The 17628-nt window shown below is 33.0% G+C and overlaps 3 protein-coding genes across 3 annotated transcripts in view; 1 reads left to right on the top strand and 2 right to left on the bottom strand.

The window, feature by feature from the left end:
• Nucleotides 1-17628, bottom strand: part of LOC144845235 (uncharacterized) — a 47789-nt gene that overhangs the window by 13190 nt on the left and 16971 nt on the right. The gene's annotated exons all lie outside the window — the stretch shown is intronic.
• On the top strand, nucleotides 808-4897 carry LOC144844820 (alpha-N-acetylgalactosaminide alpha-2,6-sialyltransferase 3-like). The gene is made up of 6 exons (XM_078701907.1): nucleotides 808-939; nucleotides 1623-1717; nucleotides 2027-2356; nucleotides 3030-3463; nucleotides 3590-3697; nucleotides 4350-4897. Exons 3-6 carry the CDS (start codon nucleotides 2051-2053, stop codon nucleotides 4765-4767), a joined length of 1266 nt encoding a protein of 421 aa, XP_078558033.1. The 5' UTR covers nucleotides 808-939; nucleotides 1623-1717; nucleotides 2027-2050; the 3' UTR covers nucleotides 4768-4897.
• On the bottom strand, nucleotides 6133-14988 carry LOC144845237 (octopamine receptor beta-2R-like). The gene is made up of 2 exons (XM_078702420.1): nucleotides 14814-14988; nucleotides 6133-9553 (listed from the first exon to the last, which is right to left on the bottom strand). Exons 1-2 carry the CDS (start codon nucleotides 14834-14836, stop codon nucleotides 8440-8442), a joined length of 1137 nt encoding a protein of 378 aa, XP_078558546.1. The 5' UTR covers nucleotides 14837-14988; the 3' UTR covers nucleotides 6133-8439.

The raw sequence follows: 17628 nt of genomic DNA, 5'->3' as shown, positions 1-17628 counted from the left end.
ACTTTTCAATTCATTACTTTTTAGACCACATGCGTTCACAACTTTTGTGAACTAGGCCTACAGTATACATTTTTCAAATATTTCTAAGCCAATCTGAGTGTACGCGCATAAACAAATCAGTTACAGAAATAAACATGAAACAGAAAAAAAAGTTCTTTAAAGTTATTACAAATTTTAAACAAAGTATATTGTGTTCAAATTAAAAAATAAAATCAGGAAGGAATACGTTAAATATTCCCTGGTTGGTAAAACAATGTAAACTACAAAGAACTAATTTGTTATAAACAATGTTGGTTGACAGTACCTGTGATTATTACGGGTGGGATGTTTTGGTTTTGCTTTTTATTGAAATAAAAGTGGGACGAGCTCATAAAAGACAAACACAGATTAAATGTTACATTAACTTTTAATAATTCATCAGAATATATAGGCCTACGATACAACATTTGGTTGAAAAAAACGTAGTACACGTACTACAATCAAGTGATACGGTACTGGTAAAATATGAGGGCGCTCAATGTTGCCTTTTAAATATATTTAAGATAATTTAATGTAGTGTTGAGGGCGATATGTTCAACATAAAAATTACCAATAAGGGTATATTTCCTAGTAAAAAAAACTTAATTAGTTACAGAAATTAAAAGAGAAACCGAAACAGAAAGCTCCTTCTATTCCTCATCATTCATCTGCATTTTTCATTCGAAAAAAATCGAACCATAAATATATGCAGAATACGCAATCGTGCATTGCATAATGATCATTGATTTGAGACCTGTCTGTGTGCGTCTGCCTGTGTAACTCATCTCAGTATTATTCATTATTCATCTTAGATCAGTAGAAAAACCTTCTTTTCGGATCTTTTGGATGTTGCTAGTATAACGCTATGGTACCAATACTTTGAGGCACTCTGTGGAAGCCAAGTTATTGATTGGTGTGGAAGTAAGTTTTTGATATTTGGTTTATTTATTTTTCTAACAATTTTACATGTTCACAATTCAATATATTTTATCGATTTTTTCACTGTGTTGTATATTTTATGTCCATTTTTTTTTGTCTAGAGAAGAAATAATTTCATTATTTTGATAGCGCTGCCGCGTTATTAGCACTTTTTTTTTTATATCAAAAGGTGACCAACGGTGACCCAATGGGGCTGGTCAATATACATTAAAATGTTAATGAACATTTAAAAAGTCAATCTCGATAAAAAACAAGTTACCAATTATGCTGTTATTACCAATTAATGGTTAAAGAATTGACTTGGTTATGTCTTAAGATTTATCATTACGGTGTGTATGACTCATGCTGTAATTATATATCGGACACCTTGGTTTTCATTTCATATCCGCAGTGGTTGACATTTTTATGTGCTACCAGTATATTAATTTATAATCTCTCTTTATCAATCTTGGTGGATATCTCGATTTCGACACCACAAAATAGTGTATCTATAAAGCAGACGGAATTGTTTGAATAATGATAACCTATAGACCCAATATTGGTACACCTGTATAAACGAGAGTAGTAGGCCTACCTAGTTATGGTGATACATCCAGACCCACATTTGTTCAGAATTGAATAAGATTGAAGAGGTATTATCAATAATGTTGTACTCGTCCTGATAGATACGATGATACTGTGATCGAGAACACCATATCGATTTAGTTTTGACATTCCAAAGTCTACACTTTACTGTTCCTAGCTATGTTACTCAATATAGGTGAGCTTTCATATTATTTCTATACTTAGGCCTACAGTTTAATGATAGATAATTTTCATACAAGTAGTCTTACATTTGTAACCTGATGAAACCGGAAATAATAAGGTTGAAATAGTAATATTTGTCACAATATAATATTATACGGCTACTATAGAATCATCACAGAAGTCTGAAAGGTTCGATGCTGTAGGCCTAATGGTCTCCAGACAAATTGGAAATACGCAAATTACAGCGTATGAGTGGTGGAGGAACTTCTCAAATAATCACATTAGAAATTGCTTCTGCTCTTGATTTGATTTTATTTTACAGAAATAGATTACATGAGTTATAATTATGCAACAACGACACAAGATATGGATATTCACAATTGCTTTATTTCTAATTTTCAACATGTTTATTATATACCGGTATATAAAATCAGATGATGCATTGCGCCCCCAAAGTTCGTTTGACTTCAACCAACTTATTAGTCTTCGATCGGCGGCAGAAAAGAATGACATCCAGACGTTACGTACTCTACAAGAAAATAATAACTTTTTACCGCCGGGGTTCTCACCTAACTTATCTCAGAAAAACCTATTGGTTACGCAGCTAATAATGAATCTTGCCGAAATGTATACACATTTATATAAAAAACAGGTAAGAACTTGTGAGGTTTTTGTTCGTGAGGAAGGGAAGCCCATTTTTATTTAATTTCAACTTTCAACTTTGATCAGTCTTTTCAGAACTAATATACGTGGTGTACCGCAAACTTTATATCAACATTTGATTTCGCCATGCAAACCTTCAAACAATAACTTTCAGTATATAATTACAGATAAAATAAATAACATGTATATAAATAATATAAAGCTTATAAAACGATTTTTTAAGTATAATTCAGTTCTACCATAATAGCCCATTTCTGTTGAGTCTGATTTATATTAAACGCTTATTGATTTTCTATTAAATTCTTAATTTTCGGAATAAATTTCAAACCACCTTTGATCCTTTCTTGTAGAAAAATGGAACTGTGATTGTTTGTTATAAATCAGAAATTAAACTTAACAGGTTTATGAATTTAAAGTGTGAACCATGTGCATATATGCCAATGAAACAGTAAAATGAAAATCAAAACATTTACAATTTGTTTACAACCAAGGAGACCACCTAGCCTAGGGAGGTTTGTTAATTGGTCCACCAAACGTTTAAGATTGGAGACAAACTGGGAAGCAAAACAGTTCTGGAAGTCATTCTAAATATTTTATTTGTTGATTTTAATTCTTAGAAAATTTGTTTTTAAACTGCTAACATTTATTCATTTGATTTCCAGACTTTAGATCGCAAATGTTCCACATGCGCAGTTGTCATGAGTTCGGGCAGACTTGTAAACCAAAGTGCCGGGATGAAAATTGACGAATCAGACTGCGTTATTAGAATGAACAACGCACCCGTGACTGGATACGAAAAAGATGTCGGAAGACGAACAGATATTCGGGTAGTCGGAAACGCGAATGTTAAATTCCTGCAAAACAAATCAAAATTGCTCTTTCTATATCCACGGGGGGAAATTATTGAAAACAAAAGGAACCATACTCTTATTATAATGCCTTGGCTGTATAATGATACAGTTAACATGACTGGGCCTGAAATAATGATCGCAAAGAATCTATCGAATCAGTTTTCTAATCTGGAATTTTACATTCCCTTAAAACGTGCTTTGATGGTTGTCGAGGACATATTTCTGATCGAGACAGGCTTTCAAAGGTAAAAATAATGTCAATTAAAAATAAAATCGAAATATTATACTGTTCTTATCTCACTTGAAAACATGGCGGATCTGAGGGTGATTAATTTAATGTATGTTAAATGTATCGTATAATTTCCTGTCAGGTCAAAGTTGAAAACATGGTTTACAACTGGATGGCAGACGATGCTTCTTTCTTTAAGCATCTGTAGTGATATTCACGTATACGGTATGACGCAGTACGAGTTGTGCAGGTAGGCCTTCTTTCAATCGTTTATTTGGTCAAAATGTCAGTAAAAATATAAAAGAAAAAGTATAAGAACAAGATTACAAGAACGTAATTTTTAATTGCGTTTACTAGAAACAATGTATACTTAAAGCAAATGCCTAACATTTAACAAAACAAGTTATACTGGCTTGAGACATGGATGTTACTCTCACTTTAAAAATAAAATAAATAAACTCACGCCCTCTATTTATTTTTCACACGTTAAGCCTACTTAACAAGCAAAACTTAGCATAAAATGTTTTAAATAATTGACTAAACATAATGAATATCAAAACAATATTCTGTTCAAAACTAAAAGTAAGCCCTAATGCAGTTTCTAACAAAAATAGGAGAGAAAAAACAACACATCAGTTAACATAGGTCTAACACATTAGGGGAAAGGAAATCTCCTTCATATTGTTCCTTTTATGGGTAAATAAAAAATGAATAATGAAGTTACTACAATACCTACTACTACTATTAAACCGGTATTGTACTGATTGCTACTCGTTTGATTCTGATCCATCCTAATCCATATGATACTATTATATCCTTGTTACAAACCAAGGTAAACAGATCTTTAGGCTTAATGTCTTATAGGCCTACAGAATAAACAATTGTTCATTGTTCCTTTTCAGAAAATCAGACCCAACCTTATACCACTACTATGAGAAGAATGGGCACAAAGAGTGTGCTTACTATAAGAAAAGTGAGATCAACTTGGACACGGGTCATTTATTTATCACAGAAAAGGCAGTTTTTGCACGTTGGGCAAAACGATATAATAACATCAGATTTCACTATCCATCATGGAATTTATCTTCAGTTAACGACGAAAAAAAGTTAAATTCGCCGTTTATTCATGAGCTAGATTTAGCAAATTTACGAGAAGTGAAACGTTTAAAAAGGCAGGATATCAAAAAGCAATACAAAGTTCCAACTTCGCCAATATACCTAATGCTGTTTACGTTGTCTTGTCTATTTATCTTAATTCAAATGTTTCGAGTTGCTAAATCATTATCGCAAATGTTTGATTTTACAAGTACTACCTGGTGAGATTTTAGATTAGATTCCATTTTTAATTTTCATAAAAAAAAAAAATGTCGGACAAAAATTGTTCCAATTAGGGATTGATTGATACTCTTCAAAGAAAGCCAGTTTTATGAAGATATAAAAAAAAACTAAAGCCCTAAATCATTCACTTACCATTGTAGCATTATAAAAAAAGGTAAATAAAGGTAGAAAACATAAAACAGAAATGTAAAAATAAAAAAATTAATGACGACAATTTTTAATGGCTTTGGTAAATATGTCTTTTTTTTGTATAAGCAACAAACATAACTGTAATATTTTTTTTTAATTCGATTCGTCTTACAAAATTATGGCATCCGGTGAATATGTCTATATTGTAATTGTTTTTTTTTCTTAATATAATATTAATTGAAAGTTCAATGACTCACATGCTATGCAATAAATCATTAAACTTATTTAGTGGTTGTTATTCTGTCACCTGATTCTGTACCGTACTAGCCTATTATAATCTTATCCTTATGGTATGTGAAGATTGTGAGCCATTTGCTGTACCGGATACAATTTACAAGATTCATGTGATGATTCTGGGAAGACGATTAGGAAGGAAATAAAATAAAAACTCTGCCGTCATTACATTCACCGAACCTGAAAAAAAAACTCGATTTCATGCGGAAACATGTTGTTTTATAATTAAAAATTCGTCAATATCAATGAATGATGATGATAATGAAATAACATTTCAGTTGAATATACACTTAAAATACAAAATCACCCATGTGTACAAGAGGCATACAATACATACTATACAAGGATCAGACAATGGTTCAGACTGAAGTACTTGTTGACAACGGTTTTTATTGTAAAATCATAATGGTTTTCGAACCCGTTTACGAACTTCCGTGTTAAAAATATATTTAATGGTACTTTTAGCGCGGTCAATTGGGATGTATCCTCATAAATCTGGACCATTTATGGTTAGAACACTAGACACAATAACGTGTAGGCCTATTTAATTTTTTTTTCAAATGCGATTTATAACAAGGCCATTATACATGGCTGCAGTCGCGTGCTCAAGTTAGTGTTTACCGACCAGCCGACCGACATAGTAAGCAGTAGAGTCGAGTTGCACGCGACTAAAAACAGAACAGAATACGTTGTCATTACGCCAATAACATATACGACCCCAGCTGCATCCATCAGGTTCAATACAATATTCATCAGGTTCAATACAACATATTATAAGAACTTGTTAAACAATGTTTATTTCAACTGTTTATAAACATTATTACATTAAATTTCGCAATAAAAAAAATCAAAATTCTTAATTGTTTCTGTGAGTTCCTAGTTAATTTAAGTAAACATAAACACACAAGAAAATACATGGATAGATGTTACAGTAGTTTATTTTTTATTCAGATAGCTACAAGTTTCAAAATTATCTCATCATGCCAAAATAAAGTTATTGATTCCGAGGCCAAGTATATTATTATTATTTAAAACTGAAATTATATACATTAAATTAATGCTCTATAATAGTGACCAGCCACTAGTACATAAAGTATAACACATAAAATATATATTCACATTTTTAAAGTATGACATTCCACCTGATCAACAGGAATAGACAATAATTAAAAACACCTTTATAAATGATGTTCTGTCGCTAGCTGCGACCGCGCTAAAAGTACCACTAGATATATTTTAACACACGTAGTGTTTTTCACAACGATTGTTTGATACAATATTTTGCAATTACAGTACTAAACAAAATAATTATGAAAAACAACTTGGTTCATATTTGGACCTATTATAACATGTTTTCCGTACCATACATTTGCGTTCCATAACATAACAATACTGTATAAAACAAATTTAAAAATTGGACTTCAGTTATATTGGTATTTTAAACCTTAGCACAAAAAAACAGATACGTTAATATATAAAAAAAACGTTAAGTCATCAATTCAAGCCTATATAGTATTTCTATTATTTCCAATTATTGATTGATCGACGAACACAGCTTGTATTGTATTATTTACTTGCTGATGACATTGACATACCTATAATCAATGACCTTTAATTAGTATCCGTATTTCAAGACAGTTTTATAAAACCAATCCAAACAGAAATACAGTACGAGGACAACTCTATTTCCTTTCATTGTGTTAAAATGTAAAATCATACCTTTAAAGGGTGGCTCCGGGTTGAAACTTGTGTTCTAGTGTTAAAAGATAGGAATATCACTGAAATTGACTCTCAGTCACCTACATTTTAGGCATCATAAGGGGAAAACATAATGGAACGGACGAATAGTCAGTTTTATATAGGAAAATACTATTTTTATTACAAATAGTTATCGGTTAAAGATATATTGTCTCCCTAAAAAAAAAATTTGTTTTCAATTTTATTGTTGAATATGTTATTTTAATGTCACGTAATAGTTATTCACTTTGACCAAAAACTGGATCGAGAAAAAATTTACCTGAACATTTTAATTCAAAGCAAAAAATACTTAAATTGTCTGTCAGACAATGGTTTTTTTGGATAAGTGAAATAATTATTTTTTGGGGTTTTTTTTTTGTGACAGAAGTGAATAGGCCTAACTTTATTAAAATTGCAAAATGGCCTATTTAAAGTATGATTTTAATAATCTTCATTTTTCATGTTTTTGGGGGACAACACATCTTTAACGATTGCAAGTTAAAATAAATATAATGGGAAATAAGTAGGATATTATCAATGTTGTTTCAAAGGTTTATATTTTATAACGAAATGTTAAACTAATGAAGGAATTCGATTTAATTTTAAAGTAATACATAAGACTACAACGTTTACGTTCCTACTACGTTTCATTCGTAGCTTACGGCACGGCAATCCATTATCATTCATGAATGCAAATTGAATATCTTTACAATAAATTTAATATTCAATATAATTATCAAAAAAACACAAAGGAATCGCAATCTGAAATTAGACCATTAATAGAGGTCAAGGTTCGTTCACCAATGACGTCCTTTTCGCGTTAATTACCATGTTTCATTAATTAACAGCTTGGAATAAAATTATTAATAACTAGGTCTATATGATGGTCCAACTCATACAGTATTGCATGTAACAGATTATGTTTAGGCCTATAGACGCCATTTCAACAGAGGCCTGCCATAGGTCAAACAACGTCTGGTGCAGGCGGACTAAGTACGGAGGTGGTCTCATTTTTTAAAATATAAAATTATGTAAAATCAGAACCAACAAAGGTCAGAAATTAATACGTACAGTGTAATGATATATTAGAATGTTTAAATAATCTATAATGTTTTAAGTATAAGTATGTATACCTTTACAACAGTTCATGTCAAATATAGACCTAACTAAACTATATTTGGACAACGTGACGGGTTAAATAACCAGATAGGTATATAACATGATTTATCTGTCAATATTCCACAAGATTTATTATTTCATTCCTAACCAACAAACAAGTCGAAGATCATGGTTGAAAATACATTTCATGTCGTGAAAATATGTATGAGACCACATCGTGGTAAATATGGGGGTAAATAACTTAGTCTTCTGGCATCCAAAAGGTATCATCCAGAGATAGATTCTATTCCCAAACAAACAATGGAAGGATCACACTCTGTAAATTGTTGATATCAAAAATGAATAAATAAAACATAACATTTATATCGTAATGGACTAAATTGGGCACTTCTCGTTACCACCACCTATTTTACACTGTTCTAATTGATTGATACGTAATCGATAAATCGTGTCAGACGGTCTCCGCGTATGGCTGTGTGCCGCTTCCACATCACCTTTGCGGCACAACGCCTTCAATGATCCCAACGCCGCGCGTCTTAACTCGTCGTTCAGAAGTCCGTATACTATTGTATTTATAACAACGTTAAATATAGCTAGAAAATAGCCAATAGCAAGCATTGGTGAGTTAATTGCATCGAAATCCTTAGTAAAATAGGCAATGTTTGAACAAATCACATATGGCGTTACGCAGACTACAAATCCAGAAAGAATAATGGCGGTAGTTCTGGCAGCCTTAATGTCACTTCCACTAAGTCGGCTCATCGACCTATTCCGAGTGAGAGTTTTTCTGTTTATGCTCCCCACAATACGACTTGTAGAGTTTGTAGCAGTTCTGTAAATTATTATGTGAAACGTAACTGCAATAACGATAGTCAAGGCTACAATACCGTTGTTGAGATACACTGTACCATAATGACAGTCTGCGTACCCGAAATGCCCAGAAACATACAGACATGCATTAATTCCAATCGATGCAATCCAAAGCATTATGATAACGTAGATGAATTGCTTTTTCTGTAATTGGCGATGCTTAAACGGATATTTCACAGCAACGCAACGTTCACATGCTAGTAGAATAACGTGTAGTAACGACGTGACTTCGAAGTACGAAGCGATGACCCATCGATAGTCGGGTAAATAGTCTAAATATATAAAACTACGACCATTCTTCAAACATTCAACTGCTACAAATATGCACGCTATCATTAAAAATGAGTCAGTCATTGACAGGCTCGCAATAATGTGGTAATACTTTTTTCGTGACTTCATCCTCACGATTGTTTGGAAAATCCATGCGTTACCTAGTAAGACAATAACGCTTATAGGAAACATTATGATCGATAAGTATTTTTCAGTGTCAGTAAGCTTGAAAGGTGGGTAACTCGCATTAAAGTTGCATGACATGTTTCTCATGACGGTAGTCCTAAGTAACTCCGGGGTAGGAGTGTTAGTCGTCGTTTCTTGTTCATCAATTATCATTTCATGAATCCTTTAAAAAATAAAAATTAGATTGTGTTAGCAAAAAACAAGATCAATGTAGACGACATATTTATTTGACAACATACTTTCTAGTATCAGAAATGGTCTTCGTGTCTTTTATTCTTACAACGGACGGTTAAAAAACTGGTTTTTTTTCCAATTAATTACGAAACAACATACAGAAAAAAGCAATTATAAAACTAATAAGGCACTGTTTCACTTCAGTTACAATAACATTATTAATGTATGGTATTCCTATTAAAAGCACTTAATATGAATTAATATAGCATGTTATTTGATATTTTTTTTAAAGGCTGCATGCTGATCACCTGTTCATTGCACTTTATTATTTGACAGCAGTAGGAGGAAACAAGTTTGTCGATAAATGTGCCTGGGAAAAAGGCCTACGCATATAATATGAAATGTAACATCCAGGAAGCTAATCTACAGTCGTGCTTTATATGTGAAATGAAAGATAAATTCCATACAACAATAAGAGGATTCATCAACATCACAAACTGTTCACTCACAAACTGTTCACTCATAAACTGATCACTCACAAACCGTCCACTAACAAACTGTTCACTCACAAACTGTTCACTCACAAACTGTTCACTCACAAACTGATCACTCACAGACTGTTCACTCACAAACTGTTCACTCACAAACTGTTCACTCACAAACTGTTCACTCACACACCGTTCACTCACACACCGTTCACTCACATACAGTCCACTCACAAGCTGATCACTCACAAGCTGATCACTGACAAACTGTTCACTCACAAATTGTTTACTCACGAACCGTCCACTCACAAACTGATCACTCACAAACTGCTCACTTACAAACTGTTCACTCACACACCGTTCACTCACAACCCGTTCACTCACAAACTGTTCACTCACAAACTGTTTACTCACAAACTGATCACTCACAAACTGCTCACTTACAAACTGTTTACTCACACACCGTTCACTCACAAACTGATCACTCACAAACTGATCACTCACAAACTGCTCACTTACAAACTGTTCACTCACACACCGTTCACTCACAAACTGATCATTCACAAACTGCTCACTCACAAACCGTTCACTCACAAACCGTTCACTCACACAGTAACACCGTTCACTCACAACCTGATCATTCACAAACTGATCACTCACAAACTGCTCACTTACAAACAGTTCACTCACACACCGTTCACTCACAAACTGCTCACTCACAAACCGTTCACTCACAAACTGATCACTCACAAACCGTTCACTCACAAACTGCTCACTCACAAACCGTTCACTCACAAACTGCTCACTCACAAACCGTTCACTCACAAACTGATCACTCACAAACTGATCACTCACAAACTGATCACTCACAAACTGCTCACTTACAAACTGTTCACTCACACACCGTTCACTCACAAACTGATCATTCACAAACTGATCACTCACAAACTGATCACTCACAAACTGCTCACTCACAAACCGTTCACTCAAACACAGTCCACTCACAACCTGATCACTCACAAACTGATCACTCACAAACTGCTCACTTACAAACTGTTCACTCACACACCGTTCACTCACAAACTGATCATTCACAAACTGTTCACTCACAAACTGCTCACTCACAAACTGATCACTCACAAACTGATCACTCACAAACTGCTCACTCACAAACTGCTCACTCACAAACTGATCACTCACGATCACTCACAAACTGATCACTCACAAACTGATCACTTACAAACTGTTCACTCACACACCGTTCACTCACAACCTGATCACTCACAAACTGCTCGCGCACAAACTTTTTCACTCACACACCGTTCACTCATAAACTTCTCACTCACATACTTATTCAAATTCTAAAGTTCTAAAAGAAAATGCATCGACCCAGACTTGGGTTACACGCAGCTGTAGGCGAACTTTAATCAGCATACTTCATCTGAACAAGGTTAGAAGTCAACGGTATTAAAATTATATATATTTCTGATTCCACAGTCAATCGCAGTGCTAACACTGTGGGACCACATATTGTCGTGCACGACTGATGCATTCCATCGATTAATGGCAAATGTTTTAGAGAGGCAGGCCATACTTTTAAAAGTGAACTGATAATAATTATTATATTGCAAGCAGATAATAAACTAGAACATATAAAAAAGCAAATCAACTTTGCTCATTAACAAATGAATTGCATTCGTGGATATTATACTCAACGAATAACTGGCAACATCAAGCACCAGTGATGTGTTGAAAATTAATCTATTGACCGATTGGATAAGAATATTAAATGTAATAACTATTGAACAATGCGTTGATTGATTGATTCTCGTATTCAACTCCCAGATTTTACGGTGTGCGACGCGGTAACAACCATTTCTTACGACCCATGTATAGGATCCTAATGGCTAAATAATTGGATCATTTGCGCTTTTATGTGCATCAACTCGAATCAAATGGCATTTCACGTTCGTAAGACACAGCCCACGCCTACATATATCAGATAATAGACTAATACATTATTTCATTAAAATACTCTTAGTAGGCCTAGAGAACTGAATTAGTTTGCTATTTGTGTAACAAAAGGAAAACATGATATTCACTGTTGTGACGTAAACATTGGAATTACGTATAAAATGATTTTTGTATACAAAATAGGTCTAAAATTGGTCACTGCATGTTTAGAAATGACGTACGTATTGCCTCAATTACAATTGGTGCATGAACGTTTCAAATTCTCGGAACCCCTTGATGATGTAATTTTGATGAACAAGATTGATTGTAGACATGGATAAAAAAAGGTTCCTCAGACATCACTCCGGAATTAAATAATAATATGATGATGTTTATGTGCGTACTGATGAGACGTACAGTCAATCATTACGGACATTCCATCAGTAATAACATCGTAATCCGTCTATTGGTAGCATTGTAGAAGGGGAGGTATGGGGTGGGGGTGTTGTTGTTTTACATATAAACTAAAACGAGTCTTGTCTATCAATAATTTGAAATATTGCGGTTGTGGTGATGCACAAGGTACAATGATTCTGAGAAGGGGTGCGTAACGTGAAACTTCCTAATAATATGCTCAAACTCGAATAAAGAATAACCCCAAGGAGCTATAATTTATATTGCATATTAACAATAAATCATAGTTAATTTGTTTCCGGACGATGTTATATTACTGAAATTTAATAAATAAATAAATAATAATAATAAATAACACAAACATCTTCTATTGACAAGGTACAATGATTCTGAATGAAACCTACTAATATTATCAACAAAATTCTCAAACTCGAATAAAGAATAACCCCAGGTAGCTATAATTTATATTGCATACAACAAATCATATTACCAGGCGATGTTATATTACTTAAATTTAATCATAAATAATAATTTGATCAACACAAACATCTTCTATTGACGTCTGATTGCATTTCATCAAATAATTGCTAACAGCGGAAAGGAGATTTCAGAATGTCTTGGCCTACATAAATGAAATCGACGTCATATTATTAACACGATATTTCGATATGATGTTTATACAACTATTGGTAACTAAATTTAGAAACTTCTGACAGAAAAATGCCAATTCTTGGTACTGTAGCGTATCTCTCTATGATGATACTGTATCCTAAATAATTATAATATTTAGGCTACAGTATCATCATAGGGACATTTTTTGATATCAGATGCATGTAGCATAGACCATAACCCTAGCCACCTAAATACAGTAAACTGGCGTCACATGTGATATATATGACGATCTTAGTTCAGAGAATTGAGTGGATAAGTTATAGGCCTACACATTTTGAATTATGCATGGTTTCATTAAACTTTATTAAGTTTTCTCCAAATGATGACTGCAAAACCGGTTTTATTAAATATGTTGGTACAACTCTTTTATCTCTAAGAAAGGCGTTGAATACATAGTAATTATATAAATTATAAAAATCTAAAAAACGGAGAAAAATAGGTTAAATATACAAAATCAAAAAAAGTTTGTATTTATTTATTTTGTATTTAACCTTATTTATAGAGGGTGACCCTAAACATCCTTTGCTGTCAATCAAGGGGCCCTCATAATGAGTTATGGTAAGTGTCTGTGTGTGACAGTAGCCGTGTGTGTATACTAGTACATCGAGGTAATCCCCTATTCGTCTCGAAAGATGAACTAGGTTCTTTAAAGTGCACATGAGCTAGATGTGTATACTGGTTTAGTCCCTATTCGAGAAGACTCTACTTCTACCACCAGAACCACGGAGCGAGTGAGGCTCGAACCATTGCGGTCTTGCGGTTCCACTGTCTTAACCGCCATGTTATACCGAGAGGTCCAGAGAGGGGGCGTGAGGACTTATTTCACTCTCACAAAGTTCAGTTTCACTTAATAGCATTAATTGTGGCTGTCGAGTAGTTTAGAGTTTCTCTTTGCCTTTCATATCAATGAAACACCATTCCTGTTAGAGTAGTTGTTTACTAGAACTTGAATGGTGCACTTAAACTAGATTAGATGTTCGCATTATTTCAAAGATACAATTTTCAATTATTTTTACTAGAATGTTTAATAATTCATACACATTTTTAAATTAATTTAATTAACATCCTACCAGGTGACGTAAAGGTGTTTATGGTGGTCTAAATTGTAAAAGAATTTTAACTTTACTAAATAACAAGTTAATTTAGGGATTCAGTGCGCAATGAGAACAGGTCGCGTGTAGGATTCGATTAACTACGTATTATATTGCATTTAATATAACGCTCAAGTGCATTCACTGGTGCTGTAAATATATGTTAAGGTCCTATACTTAAAACATGTTTATCGTCCTCTTTATTAAAGGCAGTATTTAGGTGGGAATATACCAACGCATATAAAATATAATTAGGCCTATACACAATACAGAACAGAATAAACAAATAATAATTTTTGGATTAACCGACTATATTTTAATTACTGTAGGCCTAACTATCATGGCATGTTCATTGCATTCGTCAGGTATCATATATTTTGGTAAGAAAAGGGTCTTATTTGCAAAAAATTGAAAAAATAAATAACGTCGGGTCGATTTCCTCGATAGGGAGTGGTAGAAGAAACAAATTTGACCTAAAAGGGAAAACGTAATTCAAACGTTCCAAAAAAAAAACTTTTTTAGATAATATGTGACTATCAATTTATACTGCAAGACGATAACTTACCACCAAACAAATGACACTGCAGAGAAGACTATCTAACACATTTCAACTACATTAGGCTACATAACCTACCGATTCAGTGAATAAGGCATCATGTTATTTCCACAACCATGAGTTATTTAATCCTGTAGGCCTATGTCTTGTCGGCTGTTAGAAGTTTAAGCGTAGTAACTAATAGCATCCATTTGGTATAACGTCAAAGCACTGCATATCGACATAATACACTAGCTAAGCACGCAGTTCGAAGAATGATCCGAGAACAAGTATATCTCACTATTTTAGTTGAGCTTATATCTACGCATGTGCAATGACCACCTACAGGAAAAGGCAGTGAACCAAGTGGTTATGAATATGAAAAATGTATATCATCAAGTATTGAATATTTAGGCCTAGTGCCGTAGTGCATTATACAGGAGTGGTATAGCGTTCGGTCTAAATACAATAATATTAGAATAAACGTTCAGACTCAACTTTATGTCAACAAAATATCGGTCGTAAAATAATACCAGCCTGATTCAAAGATGAATATTTCTATTGGAAGAATAACATTTAGGCCTAGTTATGATAATGTATATTACTAGATAAATACAAACTGCCTGCATGTTGATACTGCACATTTTTAATCGTATGTTAAAATTAGAAACAACGTCAGACGGCAGTGAATGTTTTTTCTGTTCTTTTTAATATTTCAATATTCCAAATACAAAAAATGGACCGACACACGTTTATGACAGGGGACGCTTATAGTGATGTAAATCCTCTTCTGGGGATTTAGAGGAGTACCGTATATCTTAATCATTTAGGCCCAAATATAGATTTAAATTACCGAAATGGAAACTAGGCTAAGTTTGAAATAACGTCAAAAATAAATAATTACAGTATACCAGGTTAATCCATACCACAGTGCACAAACATACAATAATTAGGAAAACTTAATTAATTATTATTAATTATAGATCACACTGTTTATAGATAGATCAATACCAATTTATGAACATAATTAACCTAATATAAACAGCGCATCAATTATATAATATTATTGGTATAATTTAATTGATGCCAACATTCTTGGAAAGATATTGCATTTATTAGCGAAATGTGTCGGCTCAATTTTCGCAGATATAAACGAAAGCTATTTTTAATCGACAGCTCCTACGTCTACTGCATTACGTCATCACATTTCCCAGGGGTTCTAGCGTCAGAAATTTCCGAATCGGACAATTTCATCCGTATTTATTAATAAACTCAGTTCCGGAAGTGCTTCTTTTAGCAAAAATTGAGAGACAAGTTCATTTGGGGTTTAAAATTGCCCTTTATTCTTTATTCAAAGACATGAACTACTCATATCACCAGTTTTGACGAAATTGTTATATATGTACTTGATCAAGACTCTACTCTTACTTATAAAATCAACTTTTACATATATTATAATATTTTAATTTTTGGATCACCTACTCTTTCAAGTAAGCAAAATATCATTTTATTTAATTGTGTTCAGAAATATTTAGTTGATAACAAATGATTTACATTTAGATTTTGTTGTTAAATATTTCCACCTTCTGTTGTTGCTAAGCTCATATTTTGTTGCAGAGGCTCCTCCTAGAGACTAAAACTGTGTCTTGTGATATCAATCAAAAAGTATGATTTGGGATGATTATGTGTGCATAGACACTATCACGGTATCGATCCAAAATCGACTCAACTGAAACGTTCTGAGAAATTGAATTGAATGAATTTTTAATCGTTTCATGATAGTAAGCAAGTTCATTACAAAATGTACGGTACGCTCGCCGTAGGAAAAACAGTAGATGTCATTCATGTGGAAGATCCACACACCAAAACTAATATTTAAAATGTTATCTTTCCATTACTGAAGTTCATCATCCTACTCCGGATGATTGCATATATTATTGACGAACATCATTGTATGTTATGTGGAATAATGGATTAACGCACCGGTAGGAATGGAAGGAAATTAATCCATTGGAAAGTCAGTGAAGTTTCTCCATCTGGTATTGACAGCAATCAATAAAATGAAAACAATTCAGGGGATTTCCCTGAATGTATTGCGCGCTGGGTTACAAACACATGTACCATCTAAATAGTGTATATTTCAATCACTCCGTATATTTGACTTAAACCAGGGTAGTTTACAAAAAAATGCATTTATTACTGGTATGTTTTGAAGGAACTTCTATTAGTATTCCTTGTCAATTATCATCATTTTACATGAGGTATTGTATGAAGAATGCTTTAAATTTATTGTGTTTTTTAAAAATTAATATTTGATGAATGAATGTAGTTTTTTCATAATGTTCCATTTTGATAGAGCAACTATACTTTTCAATGAATGAATTGTATTACTGTTTCCAACCAAATGTTTTATATTTTGATGTTTTCATTTTTATATTATTCAAATTTTGTAAATTAAAACTCAATTCAGCATTTTGCTGCTGTGATTTAATGTTCTTTAATGTATAAATTTGTTTGAATAAATACCAATAATAATATTACCGCCACGATGGCTCTAATCTATAGTAATAGGATAATTGATAACAACGCAAATCTCATTTAGTTTTTAATTAGGGCGCCATTGGTTTGCAATATCGGATAATCAGAAGCTGGTCAAATTCTTATAGAGATATCAATAACATTTTAATAGAGAACCTCAATGGTTAGGTGGCTCGCCATCAGCAGTTAGACTGTATAGGCCTACATTTTCAATTTTTGTGTACAAATCATTTTTTTTCTCAGGCTTTAAATTTAGATGCTAATATTTTTGGTCCATTCAGTCCCAAAATATTCTTACACAAATATGTAGTTTAACATTTTATTTTTTAAAACTGCAATTGTATTAATTGAATAAGTTTCTTATTGGTTGAACCTA

The sequence above is a fragment of the Antedon bifida genome, chromosome 6 (genome assembly GCF_963402885.1).
Source record: "Antedon bifida chromosome 6, ecAntBifi1.1, whole genome shotgun sequence".
NCBI classification, from domain to species: Eukaryota; Metazoa; Echinodermata; class Crinoidea; order Comatulida; family Antedonidae; genus Antedon; species Antedon bifida.
Note: the sequence above shows the minus strand (reverse complement) of the source record. Positions and strands in the feature narration are given on the sequence as shown.